At 43.4% G+C, this 15,766-nt stretch overlaps 1 protein-coding gene across 3 annotated transcripts in view; it reads right to left on the bottom strand.

Moving 5' to 3' along the window:
* usf2l (upstream transcription factor 2, c-fos interacting-like) overlaps positions 1-15,766 on the bottom strand; it is a 64,639-nt gene that overhangs the window by 31,415 nt on the left and 17,458 nt on the right. For 2 of the 3 annotated variants that reach the window (XM_061958768.2, XM_061958767.2), the window contains exons 4-5: positions 7,453-7,572; positions 2,977-3,145 (exon numbers count right to left, since the gene is read on the bottom strand). In XM_061958768.2, coding sequence (XP_061814752.1) covers positions 2,977-3,145; positions 7,453-7,572 — 289 coding nt within the window. Of the gene's footprint in view, positions 1-2,976; positions 3,146-7,452; positions 7,573-7,632; positions 7,769-15,766 lie in introns of those variants that run through there. The other variant, XM_072913104.1, reaches the window with a different exon arrangement.

The following is a 15,766-nucleotide window of genomic DNA, read 5'->3' on the forward strand; positions in this document are numbered from 1 at the left end:
TAATGCCAAACATAAAAGGGTGTATGGTTTGTGCAAATAGTTTGAATGTTTTGTTTTTTTAATGAACATGAAATGTCCGCTATGTAGCAGGAAATTAATATAAACAAACTAATAAAAATATGCAACAGTAACAGTTCAAACTGTCTGCGATATTATCTTTATTTAGTAAAAAAATAATAGTTCCTTAATAGCTTAAGTGCAGCATTATTCGTTGCGATACTTAATCATTTTTTCAGATCCGATCAGAGTTTTATGTTGCCGATACCGATGGCCTATGAGTGAGCTTGGCCGATATTGATTACATGTATTAACTGTACATTTGTTGGTATTTAATGTATTTATGGGGAATGCTGACAATTTTTGGGGCAAAACAGTTAATAGTACTCATTAACCAAACAAAAGCAAAAATTACGATTTATTACTCTTTTAAATCCTTTACTTTTTGCCCTCTGTGTCCATGGAATTATTGCGACTTCGTAAACACTAACAAAAACAACATAATACAAGTTTGGGACGATAACAAATATTGATCCAATCACTTTATTATCGATCATATACTGATACTTCCCTTGGTATTGACACTACTGATTAAGGCTGAAATGACGCGTCATCGGTTACGTAAATATGTCGACGCCGTTTTTGTGCGTCGGCGCGTCGTATATTTACGTCACACTACTGTCATGGCGGAGCGCAAAGCAGACGATGCGAGCGAGGGGAAAAAGCACGCCAAAAGTCGTCAAAAGTGTGGGAGTATTTCAATAAACGGCCTAATAATGTTGTATGCACACTGTGTCGAGCGGAAATGGCCTATCATAGCAGCACAACGGCTATGAACGAACATTTGAAAAGAAAACCGACAGCGTTCTTGCCATCACCATCAACTAGTCAATCGTCCGCGTGCGTATACGTTGTCATCATTACACAAAAACATGAATGTGTCATTTGTATCTGCGTTGTGAATTCATAAACTAAAGCACCGTTTCGCTCTGAGAGGCGCGTTTGGCGTGCCTGTTCAGTGTTTACAAAGACTCGCTCCTCTTTAACGCTGTGGAGAGGCGGGGCCGGCGAGCGAGCGGCGAGGTGGGGCGCGCCGGGAGCGACGCCGCAATCGTGCCCAGGTGCGCGGATCGCGCACCTGGGCATGATCATCCAATCTCCTCTCGCTGAAGAAAAGGGGAGCAGCAGAGAGAGAGGGAAGAGAGACTGGAAGGAGCCAGAGTGAAGCTGACGTGGAGCGAGAGAGGAGGAGAGACAGAGACAGGGGACGACGAGCGAGCGAGGAAGAGGAGCCAAAAAGCGAGGAAAGAAAGAGAAAAGAGTTGGAAGAGAAAAGACTTTGTGTAAAATTAAAAGATTGTAAACCTGACAAAGCCGTCTGGCGTTCAGTCTGTCGGTCCTGAAAGAACCCCACGGCACAAAGACGTGTCACAAACGCTAACGTTAATTAGTTGTGCAAATACCTTTTACAACATTAACAGTTACATATACTATGTACAAACGAACAATTAACTTTCACTTTAATCATACTATCATTGTTGTGTTATTAAGCAAAATAAGCAATACTTTTACTTTTGTTGAAATGTTTACACTGTACACTTTTTTTGTATTGGATGTTTAGCTTTATTTTTGCACATTTTAGCAAATAAGCAATACTTTTACTTTTGTTGAAATGTTTACACTGTTACAGAATATTTCCGTTTTGTACTTTTTTGTATTGGATGTTTATCTTTATTTTTGCACATTTTAAAGCAAAATAAGCAATACTTTTAATTTTGAAATGCTTATACTATTGCAGAATAAGATTTGCACTGGATGTTTACTTTTATATTTGCACATTAAAAAGCAAATAAGCTACTTTTAATTTTGTTAAATGTTAAAAGTTTTAAATGTTTACATTGTTACAGAATATTTTGTCATGTTGTTGTCAATGTTGACTGAGTGGCCATACTTTTTTTTTTGTAAATAAAAGCCATGCCTTTTGAAAAAACTGGCCTACATTTATTTTTTCCTCTTCATTTTAAATTAAAAAAATAATCGGTAAAAGGAAAAATAATCTATAGATTAATCGAAAAAATAATCTATAGATTAACCGATTAATCGAAAAAAATAATCTATAGATTAATCGATAGAAAAATAATCGTTAGCTGCAGCCCTACTACTGATATATGGACCGATCTGCCCTCCCCTTGCGTGTCCGTATGGCAACAGAGCAGTTATATTATCCTCTCTCTTATGAATTTACATGTTCATGTCCTGTTAAAAGCTGCTTCCTTTCAGCTGTAATGTAGTTCTATCTAGTATTACTGAGCACTTATTTCTTGTGTTGTTCCGAGCTAGCTTAGTGATTAACATACGCTCAGACTACAAAAATACACGGTTAGCTGCTTGTTGCCTCGGTCGGCCAGGGGACCAAAAATAAATCAAGTATCAGTCAGAGAGGATTGACTATTGTGATCGACATTGAAAGGCATTAATCCATCACAGAGCTACACACCCCACATGTGGGACACTTCTGTACGCTACCGAACATACCAGGAAATCTAATTTGCACCATCGCACGCCTATCTTAACGTTTGAGTGTGTGTACTGTGGTTCAGTCATGTGACAACATGATGCATATCGCATGCATGAAATGGGATTACATTGCAACTAAACCCTAAGGGCTGCAAGATTGATCAATCATTTTCTGCCATGTTTTTCTTGGAAGCAAACAGCGGCCGGGTGCTTCATCAATCCTGTCACGTGTGTTGAAATTAGCTCTAGTTAAGTCGCCGCATGCGTCAGTGAAATAACATTCATATTGAAACACACGAATGGCGGAGTGTTTCATTTGGATTTAGCACAGGCAGTGTTGCGGCGTGTGAGGAGCATAACAACACATCTAGTATCTTGCATCAGCTGACGTTACACCCGTGTAACGGGGCCTCGTGAGGCTGCCTCGCCTCAACCCAAATCGAGCATGAGAGCCGGACTCACCTCCCGCCTGCGTTAGCGTAGGGTCGGCAGCGGCGGCCTGCACGGACACGGTGCCGTCGCTTACCGCCGTGGCGGGGAAGTAGGCGAAGCGCGCCTCCCCTCCTCCTCCTCCTCCTACTGCCTCCCCTGCCGGGCTTCCTCCATTACTGAAAGGGTTTTGGATCACAGCCTGTGACAGATACAGAGAGCCAGAGGAATGAGCGGCAGTGTAGTCATAGCAGGTAAAATGCACACCTCGCTCTCTTGCTTAAGTAAACGCTGCAAAAACTGCAAATTATTAATTGTTATTTGCATTTCCCAAACTGTTTTAGCGCTTCACAAAGTTGACAAGGAATTAGGAACGCAGGCTCTCTTTCCTGAAGGTGTGCTACTACAAACTCAAATGTCTGCACTAGAGATGCGCGGATAGGCAATTATTTCATCCGCAACCGCATCAGAAAGTAGTCAACCATCCGCCATCCACCCGATCTAACATTTGATCAGAACCGCACCCGCCTGCACCCGCCCGTTGTTATATATCTAATATAGACGATGCAAGGCATTAGTGAGGTTATAAAGCTTTTGCCTGTTAAAGAAAGGAGACTGATCCAATGCAGTGCAGACATTCGCGTGCCACGCTGTCACGACCCAGACGCACACCAGTGCGCAATCATATGGGAGCCGCGCTGAGCGCACCTCCAAGCGCGTCTCGCTGCCGGCGACGGCCGCGTATGAGCCCGACGCTCCAGCGCCATCCATTTTCAGGGCTAGTTGATTCGGCAGGTGGGTTGTTACACACTCCTTAGCGGGTTCCGACTTCCATGGCCACCGTCCTGCTGTCTATATCAACCAGGGTGAGCCCCACCCCTTTCGTGAGCGCACTGCGTGCGGAGTGACCCCTGTTACGCGCCCCCGGCAACAGGGGTGGCGGGCAGGTAAGCTGCGCGGGCGGAGCGCGCGGAGTGACCCCTGTTACGAGCCCCCGGCCACGGGGGTGGCGGGCAGGTAAGCTGCTTACCTGCTGCGCGTGACGCCGGCCGCGGCGAAGGCGGACGAGGCGGGGTGTCGGTGCGGTGGGCGCGGTGGTGACCCTTCTCGCGGATCGCCTCAGCTACGGCTCCCGGTGGGGCCCTCTCGGGGGAAGGGGCCTCGGTCCGTAAAAGTGTCCATCTCTTTTTTTTTTTTCTTCTGTTGTGGCATATGCAGCAGGTGCCTGCTCGTTTTTTGTATGTGGGTAACAACATTTAACTATGTATATATATTTCCGAATTGGTTTAACTGCCACCCGCCTGAATCTATTTAAAATCTAATTTTTTTTTATTTCAACCACCCGACCCGACCCGACCCGCGGATAAAATCTATTTTTTTTTAATTTCATCCGCCCGATCCGCGGATAATCCGCGGACTCCGCGGATAATCCGCGGACTCCGCGGTTGTGCCCGCAAACCGCGCATCTCTAGTCTGCACCTCAGGACAACACAACCACAGGTGGAGTTTGTTTTTTAAAGCAACAAGAACAAGCATGAATTATACTAAAGCATTAAAGTAAAGTCAGTAGGTGCACCTGCAGAATGTAATTGGATCAAATAAGACAGTGGTATCAAAATCTGCTTTTGTAAATGTCAAACCAGTGCTCAGTTTGTTATTGTTGTAGTTTGCAGGACTGTTCCTAATATCTTGACTTTCCCGTGTAGCTAAAATACTAGAAATATTATTTGTAAGATGTAGTGCAAACTAAGGCTGAAACGACGCGCCGACGTAGTCGACGTCATCGGTTACGTAAATACGTCGACGCCGTTTTTGTGCGTCGGCGCGTCGCATATTTACGTCACACTACTTTACTGTCATGGCGGAGCGCAAAGCAGACGATGCGAGCGAGGGGAAAAAAGCACGCCAAAAGTCGTCAAAAGTGTGGGAGTATTTCAATAAACGGCCTAATAATGTTGTTGTATGCACACTGTGTCGAGCGGAAATGGCCTATCATAGCAGCACAACGGCTATGAACGAACATTTGAAAAGAAAACCCCCGACAGCGTTCTTGCCATCACCATCAACAAGTCAATCGTCCGCGTGCGTATACGTTGTCATTATTACACAAAAACATGAATGTGTCATTTGTATCTGCGTTGTAAATTCATAAACTAAAGCACCGTTTCGCTCTGAGAGGCGCGTTTGGCGTGCCTGTTCAGTGTTTACAAAGACGCGCTCCTCTTTAACGCTGTGGAGAGGCGGCGGCGGCGGCGGCGAGCGAGCGGCGAGGCGGGGCGCGCCGGGAGCGACGCCGCAAACGTGCCCAGGTGCGCGATCCGCGCAGTTGGAAGAGAAAAGACTTTGTGTAAAATTAAAAGATTGTAAACCTGGCAAAGCCGTCTGGCGTTCAGTCTGTCGGTCCTGAAAGAACCCCACGGCACAAGACGTGTCACAAACGCTAACATTAATTAGTTGTGCAAATACCTTTTACAACATTAACAGTTACATATACTATGTACAAACCAACAATTAACTTTCACTTTAATCATACTATCATTGTTGTGTTATTAAGCAAAATAAGCAATACTTTTACTTTTGTTGAAATGTTTACACTGTACACTTTTTTGTATTGGATGTTTAGCTTTATTTTTGCACATTTTAGCAAATAAGCAATACTTTTACTTTTGTTGAAATGTTTACACTTGTTACAGAATATTTCCGTTTTGCACTTTTTTGTATTGGATGTTTATCTTTATTTTTGCACATTTTAAAGCAAAATAAGCAATACTTTTACTTTTGAAATGCTTATACTATTCCAGAATATTAAGATTTGCACTGGATGTTTACTTTTATATTTGCACATTAAAAAGCAAATAAGCTACTTTTAATTTTGTTAAATGTTAAAAGTTTTAAATGTTTACATTGTTACAGAATATTTTGTCATGTTGTTGTCAATGTTGACTGAGTGGCCATACTTTTTTTTTTGTAAATAAAAGCCATGCCTTTTGAAAAAACTGGCCTACATTTATTTTTTCCTCTTCATTTTAAATAAAATAAAAAATCGGTAAAAGGAAAAATAATCTATAGATTAATCGAAAAAATAATCTATAGATTAACCGATTAATCGAAAAAAATAATCTATAGATTAATCGATAGAAAAATAATCGTTAGCTGCAGCCCTAGTGCAAACACAATAACAGTGTGCAAGTGTGCCTAATGTCGTGGCCCTGAGTGTGCTGCATGAGAACAGAACAGCAATGCCACCTACGGGCAAATAAAAGCCACTGCAATAACATAAGAGGAACTTATGGCTCTTTTGTTATTGCAATGGATCAGATGGATACAGACAATTATGGTAAACAAAGCCAAATGAGGACATTAAAGATATAAATACACATCTGCATGCATGGCAACACAAAAGCAACACTCTGTATAAATGATATACAGGTAAAAGCCAGTAAATTAGAATATTTTGAAAAACTTGATTTATTTCAGTAATTGCATTCAAAAGGTGTAACTTGTACATTATATGTATTCATTGCACACAGACTGATGCATTCAAATGTTTATTTCATTTAATTTTGATGATTTGAAGTGGCAACAAATGAAAATCCAAAATTCCGTGTGTCACAAAATTAGAATATTACTTAAGACTAATACAAAAAAGGGATTTTTAGAAATGTTGGCCAACTGAAAAGTATGAAAATGAAAAATATGAGCATGTACAATACTCAATACCATCACTGATGGTGGAAACTTGGGGTGCCATGTCATCTGCTGGTGTCGGTCCACTCTGTTTCCTGAGATCCAGGGTCAACGCAGCCGTCTACCAGCAAGTTTTAGAGCACTTCATGCTTCCTGCTGCTGACCTGCTCTATGGAGATGGAGATTTCAAGTTCCAACAGGACTTGGCGCCTGCACACAGCGCAAAATCTACCCGTGCCTGGTTTACGGACCATGGTTTTTCTGTTCTAAATTGGCCCGCCAACTCCCCTGACCTTAGCCCCATAGAAAATCTGTGGGGTATTGTGAAAAGGAAGATGCAGAATGCCAGACCCAAAAACGCAGAAGAGTTGAAGGCCACTATCAGAGCAACCTGGGCTCTCATAACACCTGAGCAGTGCCAGAAACTCATCGACTCCATGCCACGCCGCATTAACGCAGTAATTGAGGCAAAAGGAGCTCCAACCAAGTATTGAGTATTGTACATGCTCATATTTTTCATTTTCATACTTTTCAGTTGGCCAACATTTCTAAAAATCCCTTTTTTGTATTAGCCTTAAGTAATATTCTAATTTTGTGACACACGGAATTTTGGATTTTCATTTGTTGCCACTTCAAATCATCAAAATTAAATGAAATAAACATTTGAATGCATCAGTCTGTGTGCAATGAATAAATATAATGTACAAGTTACACCTTTTGAATGCAATTACTGAAATAAATCAAGTTTTTCAAAATATTCTAATTTACTGGCTTTTACCTATAGATAAACAGAAACACCACAATTGCAAAAAGGGCACCTACCTGAGCGACAGCCTGAGGAGTGCCACTGAAGGCAGCTGCGGACACCACGCTCACCGCCCCTCCGCCGTCATCTCGTCCCTCGAGGTTCGGGTCAGTAACCTGGACAACACGGTATGTCACCTGCGAGGTAGGAAGAGATAATAGGAATAACCCATTGTGAAGTCATACACATATGCACACCTGGCTTGTGGATTTGTTGATCATATCTAAACGTTGGCCGTATGTGACTCCCTAGCAGCAGCAGCACACGCATCCGACCGTCCCACGCTATACTCTTACGCTTCCCAATGTGCCCTGATTGGACTGCCCGAAATAAGAAAAATGACTTTGTTTGTCCCAGGAGTCCGAATTTGAAGACCAGCGTCACGTGACTCTCCTCCTGACTGACATGTGACAGCAGCCTTGTGCCAATCCCGGCCCCTTGCCGCAATCACATGATGGCTCACGCTCTCCCTGTTTACACCATAACCAGCCACACGGATGACTGGACTTGTTGAGGCGGGTGTTACTGCAAAGCATCCTGATGAGGATACACCAACATCAACGTCACTTTTCTGTATTCATTCATCAGCAAGGTGTCCATTAGCAGCAGCGACAGGCAGGCAGGGTCAAGAAGAGAGTCAGTCATGGGATGAGAGAGAATGGGGGGGAAACACACACTCACACCTTCAGGTCACAGAAAACTTGCTAAACACTAAAATGGGAGAGGGTAAGTGAATCCGGACAAAACAACAAACTTATACATAAATAACTTTTAGGTGGACGTAAACTCAAGCACATGATATACCGTATTTTCCGCACTATTAGCCGCACCTAAAAACCACACATTTTCTCAAAAGCTGACAGTGCGCCTTTTAACCCGGTGCGCTTTATATATGGATAAATATTAAGATTCATTTTCATAATGTTTCGATCTCGCAACTTCGGTAAACAGCCGCCATCTTTTTTCCCGGTAGAACAGGAAGCGCTTCTTCTTCTACGCAAGCAACCGCCAAGGTAAGCACCCGCCCCCATAGAACAGGAAGCGCTTCTTCTTCTACTGTAAGCAACCACCCGCCCGCGTAGAAGAAGAAAAAGGGCGCGGATATCACCGTACGTTTCATTTCCTTTGTGTGTTTACATCTGTAAAGACCACAAAATGGCTCCTACTAAGCGTCAGGGATCCGGTTCATGAAAAGACGCAATCTCTCCATCCACACACGGATTACTATTTCACAGCAACTGATATTCCTGTGAAACGCACTGTGGATACAACGGGAGCACGTACGGTGAATATTCGCACCACAGGGAATGAGAAGTCATCCTTCACTGTGGTTCTAGCTTGCCATGCTAATGGCCAGAAACTTCCACCCATGATGATATTCAAAAGGAAGACCTTGCCAAAAGAGACCTTTCCAGCCGGCGTCATCATAAAAAGCTAACTCGAAGGGATGGATGAAGAAAAGATGAGCGAGTGGTTAAGGTAAGTTTAAGTTTACGCGAAGAGGCCGGGTGGCTTTTTTCACGCAGCTCTGTCCATGTTGATATACGTATGTTTGTGATTGCACATTTGCGTACATTTTGGGAGTGAACAGAGTTGTTAGAACGCTGGTTTTTAATATATTATTAAAGTTTGACTGACCTATCTGACTGTTTTTTTGACATTCCTTTAGCGCAGTTAGATGCGGCTTATAACACGGGGCGGCTTATAGGTGGACAAAGTTTTGAAATATGCCGTTCATTGAAGGCGCGGCTTTTAACCCAGGGCGCCTTATGGTGCGGAAAATACGGTACTTAAGAAAATTGGACCTTCTGATGCACAAAACCTTCTTTTTGTTAAAAAAAAAATCACAGCTTGCACCCTCCCTAATTAAAAATACTAAAGGATATCTAAAGTGCAGCCTCGGAACCATTTCCCACCCGCATCTTGTTTTTTTATTTGCTATACCCAAAAACTACAATGAATTAGATTAGATTAGATTAGATTTATTGGTCCCCTTGGGGAAATTCATTGTCACTGCCGTACATTTAAACACTAGGCATTACACATCACACAAAAAAAATAACAAAAAGACATCATACATGACTAACACACATTTACAGGCTTGTCAGACAGGTCGGCCGGGCCTGCTGTTAAGGGCGGCTATAGCTGCAGGGATCAGGCTTTTCCTGAGGCGGGCCCTCCGGAATTTGATTGTTCTGTACCTGCGCCCTGATGGTAGTGGGATGATGTATTGGTGTAGTGGGTGGGTGATATCCTGGACTATTGTTTTTGCCAGTCGGGTGATGGACCTGTGGTTTATGTCTGAAATGTTGGGTGTGGGTAGGCCGATGATTTTAGCTGCTATGTTTGTAATGCGTGTGAGTTTGGTCCGGTTGGTTACAGAAAGCATGGTGAAAAAACATGTGGAACAGTACAGAAGGATGGGTTGAACAATGCTTTGGTAAAGTAATAACAGGAGATGAGGTGCAACGTATAGTCCTTTAAGTTTCCGGATGGCTGACAGTCTTTGTTGACTTCTTTTTTGAATGTCCGTGGTGTGTTGATCAAAGGTGAGTTTATTGTCCAAGGTTATGCCCAGGTATTTAAAAGTGTCAACTGTTTTAACTGTTTGTGTGTTTATGATGATGGGGTTCTGAGGTGAGGGGGGTTTGAAGCATATTTCTTTTGTTTTATTGACATTGATTTCCAGATAACTGGCTGTGCATGACTCTGTGAAATGTTTGACTGTGTTATGATAGCAAAAACTCACGGGAGGTGTGGCGGGGCATTCATGACATCACGAACTTCAGAGGCTGCAATATGACAACTGCGGATCAGAGTGCGACACTGGCAGAGGAGCTTAACTGTTTCTTTGCCCGTTTCGAAACCCCCCAGCGACACTCATCTGCTCCAGCCCTGCCCCCGCCCCCACCGAGCTCCGGCGCCACTCCACTCACTGTACAGGAGCACAGTGTCAGACGAGTGCTCCTGGCTGTGAACCCCAGGAAGGCTACCGGACCAGACGGAGTACCTGGAAAGGTGCTCAAGACGTGCGCCCACCAGCTTGCTCCCCCCCTCACCAGGATCTTCAACCTCTCCCTGGCTCAGGCAGTCATCCCATCCTGCCTGAAGTCATCTACAATAATCCCGGTGCCGAAGAAGTCTCCCATCGCCAGCCTGAATGATTACCGACCAGTGGCCCTCACTCCGGTAATCATGAAGTGCTTCGAGCGACTTGTTCTCCAGCACATCAAGGACCATATCCCTCCAGACTTCGACCCCCACCAGTTCGCATACCGGGCGAACAGGTCCACAGAGGACGCCATCGCTGTTGCTCTCCACTCTGCTCTGAACCACCTGGAGCAGCAGCAGAGCTACGTCCGGATGCTCTCTGTGGACTATAGCTCTGCCTTCAATACAATAATCCCGGACAGACTCTGCAATAAACTGGACACTCTTGGCCTCCCCCCTCTCACAAACGCCTGGATAAGGGACTTCCTAACGGACCGACCCCAGAATGTGAGACTTGGCCCGCACCTCTCATCCTCCCGCACGCTGCGCATCGGCTCCCCACAGGGCTGTGTGCTGAGCCCCCTCCTCTACTGCCTTTACACCTATGACTGCAGTCCGGCCCACAGTGACAACCTTACCGTCAAGTTCGCCGACGATACCACAGTGGTCGGGCTCATCTCCAGGGGTGACGAGGCTGCCTACAGAGAGGAGGTCCTGAAGCTGACGGCCTGGTCTTCGGAGAACAACCTCGCTCTCAACACCAGCAAGACCAGAGAGATCATCGTCGACTTCAGGAGGAGCAGCACCGACCCTGCCCCCCTCTACATCAACGGCGAGCGTGTAGAGAGGGTCCACACCTTCAGGTACCTTGGAGTCCACATCTCTAATGACTTCTCCTGGACAGTCAACACCACATCAATCATCAAGAAGGCTCAGCAGCGGCTACACTTCCTTAGAGTCCTCGGGAAGTACAACCTGAAGCCTGACCTGCTGCTGACCTTCTACCGCGCGTCCATCGAGAGCCTGCTGACCTACTGTATTACGGTATGGTACGGCAGCTGCACTGCAGCAGACAGGGAGAGGCTGCAAAGAGTGGTCAAGACGGCTCAGAAGATCATCGGCCGCCCTCTCCCCTCTCTGACGGACATCTACACCTCCCGCTGCCTCAACAGAGCCAGTGCCATCATCAAGGACAGCACCCACCCTGGCTCTGACCTGTTCCACCTGCTGCCCTCTGGGAAGCGCTACAGGTGCATTAAAACCAAAACAAACAGGCTAAAGAACAGCTTCTTCCCCAGGGCCATAACCATCCTGAACGGACTGCCCCATTGTCCCTCATAACTGCCTTCTCTTCGGTGCAATAACCCATTCCACCAACCACCCTGTTTTTGTTTTGTTTTTTCATGTATATATTCATTTCACACCATATTCATTGCACTTCTACATTTTTTTATATTTCTATATATTTGCAGATTGTTTTTCTAGCATGCACACATCGCACTGTATGGAATGGCCTCAATCTCGTTACCTTGCGTAATGACAATAAAGCTGATTCTGATTCTGATTCTGATTCTGATAGTCCAGGATGGATTGACTGTTGGAGAGGAGTGCGAGAATGGCTGTGTCATCTGAGTATTTTAAGTATGTTGTGGTGGGTGAGATGCTACGGCAGTCATTGGTGTAGAGTGTGTACAGGAAAGGGCTCAACATTCATTGTTAATGAGATATATCACACAAATATTGCAGCAATTTGTTTCATCACATTATGTTTTGTTTGGATAGCTTAGCATATGTTGACTTACAGTGGAACCTCGGTTATGAACCCCTCTACTTCTGAATGTTTCGATTTACGATCTTTTAGATTGAGCCAAATGTGCCTTCGTGTGCGAACCATGTCTTTGTTTTTTCGTATGCTTCGTTCATTCGTTTTGTGTCCTGCAGGCAGAAAGCAGGGCAAAGCATTTTAGGGGAGGCAAAACTCATCACGTCACTTGCTGCTACTATAGTCACTTCTCCGTGTGTGCAGGTTTTTTTTTGGCATTTTGACAAGTTTTGTCCATTTTACTAACTCAATATGAGTCCCAAAATGACAACAGACCAGTGAGGAAAGAAGGCAGGAATCACTGTAGAGTAATACAAAAAAAAGACTATTTGTGAAAAGTACATTGTGGCGCTGACAAGTATGGAAGAATCAACAAAGCAGGCTTCGTACCACAACAAGTTTTAATTGTGATGAGACCGAACTTTTCTGAAAAAATATGCCAGAGCAGATTAAGGATTTTTGTGATTTCTGATCGTTTGTGAGGGAACCAAAATATTGTTTTGGCTTGTTAATAAAGAGAAAGTTGTTCCATTGCACCCTTGTTATTTTGGTTTGATATACAATACTGTGCAGCACTTATTTTTGTGCACAAAGCTTCACTAAAATATCGACTTTTGTCGAAGCTGGAAACCATTATTTACATTGTTTCCTATGGGGAAATTCGCTTCACCACACAAACTTTTTGAGTTACAAACCCCCGTTAAATCAAGGTTCCACTGCACATTGGATTAGTTTTAGCAACTTTTATGTACAAAATGAATAAAAGTAATCCCCTCCTCCCGCACGCATCCTCCAATTTTCCGCGAGGTGAGAAAAGTTTGGACACCATGGGTAAAGTTGGCTCGGTTCGAATTTGAACGATTTCGGCTCTGATTCCAGTTTTTAACGGTTCTTGATTCTGATTCTTAATTAGGCAGGGTCATCATAAAAGTTTGCATTGTATTGCAAATGAGGGCACTGACCATACTTCTTTTGTGATGAAATGTCCTCTTTATCAACTCAACAAAAAAGTCCCCTTTAAAAAGAAGAAAGTAAATGTACCGTATTTTCCGCACTATTAGCCGCACCTAAAAACCACAAATTTACTCAAAAGCTGACAGTGCGGCTTATAACCCGGTGCGCTTTATATATGGATTAATATTAAGATTCATTTTCATAAAGTTTCGGTCTCGCAACTACGGTAAACAGCCGCCATCTTTTTTCCCCGTAGAAGAGGAAGTGCTTCTTCTTCTACGCAAGCAACCACCGCCAAGGTAAGCACCCGCCCCCATAGAACAGGAAGCGCTTCTTCTTCTACTGTAAGCAACCACCCACCCGCGTAGAAGAAGAAGAAGAAGAAGCGCGCGGATATTACGTTTCATTTCCTTTGTGTGTTTACATCTGTAAAGACCACAAAATGGCTCCTACTAAGCGACAGGTTTCCGGTTCATGAAAAGACGCAATCTCTCCATCCGCACACGGACTACTATTTCACAGCAACTGCCTAAAGACTTTCAAGAAAAGCTGGCTACTTTCCGTGCATATTGTAAAAACAAGATAGCTGAAAAAAAGATCCGGCCAGAGAACATTATCAACATGGACGAGGTTCCACTGACTTTTGATATTCCTGTGAACCGCACTGTGAATACAACGGGAGCACGTACGGTGAATATTCGCACCACAGGGAATGAGAAGTCATCCTTCACTGTGGTTCTAGCTTGCCATGCTAATGGCCAGAAACTTCCACCCATGGTGATATTCAAAAGGAAGACCTTGCCAAAAGAGACCTTTCCAGCCGGCGTCATCATAAAAGCTAACTCGAAGGGATGGATGGATGAAGAAAAGATGAGCGAGTGGTTAAGGTAAGTTTACGCGAAGAGGCCGGGTGGCTTTTTTCACGCAGCTCCGTCCATGTTGATATACGACTCCATGCGCGCCCACATCACGCTGGTTTTTAATATATTATTAAAGTTTGACTGACCTATCTGACTGTTTTTTTGACATTCCTTTAGCGCAGTTAGATGCGGCTTATAACACGGGGCGGCTTATAGGTGGACAAAGTTTTGAAATATGCCGTTCATTGAAGGCGCGGCTTATAACCCAGGGCGGCTTATGGTGCGGAATATACGGTAAATGTTTACTTACCTGCTAACCTAACCAGGAAAATATTCACAGACTGGTCTGATCGATTCAAAAAATATCTCAAACTAGAATAAAAGAGAGACTATTGAACAATAGTCTCTCTTTTATTTATATAATCAGATTTTCTTTTCTCTGGGTGTTGTTGGTGTTCATGTAATTGCAATATTGTGTGAAGTGCTCACTTTGAAAATCTGTTTAAAAAAACACATTCTGTTTATGTGTTACAAAGCATGACGCTGCAGGCACTTAAACATGTGACAGAACTAGCGAGCTCCCGCTAACCTGGGTGCAGAATATCAAAACATCTTGTAAAACTCAGTCTGGATACAATATACTATCAGAAACCGTTCTGGGGGAAATTATCAGATATATCAGGCCCTATTAATTATGTTGTTCCTTCCAAAATTCAATTTTATTTCAATCCAAATTCTTTTGGGGTTTTTTTGTAATACAGTTTTTACATTTCAATTTTCCAAAATTCCAGATTTTCCCACTACCGGTGGTAAAATGTGCAAACGTTTTACACTGAGGGCTCCATATTTAAAATTAAAAGAAAGCTGACGACCACTTAGACACATTTTTAGCATTAAAGATGCTAAATCCAATTCAATGTGCATCAGTATATATATGCTAAACTTTTATCTTAGCTTTTGTGTTGTGGGTGACAAGGCAAACAGTGTGTGTTATATTCAATATACCTCATAAATAATGAATTCATTTCATTTTAAACTGATTGGGATGAGTTTTATCTTTCAGCACTTGTGCTCTCTTTGAGCTGGTAGATTCAGAATAATTCTCAGTCATCAGATAAAAAAAAGCTTTCTAGCGATGTTTTCGGGTCTTCTGCTGTGTTTCATTTGGTGAGAGTCGTATAGTGTCAGGTTGGTAGCGTGTGGTTGGTTGAAGTTGACCAACTTCTCAGCTTGGTGCCACAGCCTTCTACTATACTATATCATACCTGCCAACTTTTGAAATCAGAAAAACCTAGTAGCCAGGGTCCAAGGGCCGCAGGCCCCGGTAGGTCCAGGACAAAGTCCTGGTGGGGGGTTCAGGGCTTCGCCCCCCGACGCAAAATGATTATTAGCATTCAGACAGGTTAAAATGTTGCTAAAACCATCACTTTTCTATCAGTCACAGTGACTTTTCAAAACAAAAATATTACAGCAAAAATCATATGGGTTGATTGACATGTTTATTCTGTAAGCTAACTTCAATAGTTTGAAATTATTTTGACAGTTAATGCCAGTTATCCTGTCAACCTTTCACAAGACTTCAATTTGTTAATTGAAAGTATAAACAGTATAAACACTTTTTACAGTAAACAAATGGTAAAACAGTACTAAACAATTCCATTAAAAAAAAAATTGGTGTCATTATTAACTTTCTGTCCAAGCTTG

Source organism: Nerophis lumbriciformis, linkage group LG04 (genome assembly GCF_033978685.3).
Source record: "Nerophis lumbriciformis linkage group LG04, RoL_Nlum_v2.1, whole genome shotgun sequence".
NCBI classification, from domain to species: Eukaryota; Metazoa; Chordata; class Actinopteri; order Syngnathiformes; family Syngnathidae; genus Nerophis; species Nerophis lumbriciformis.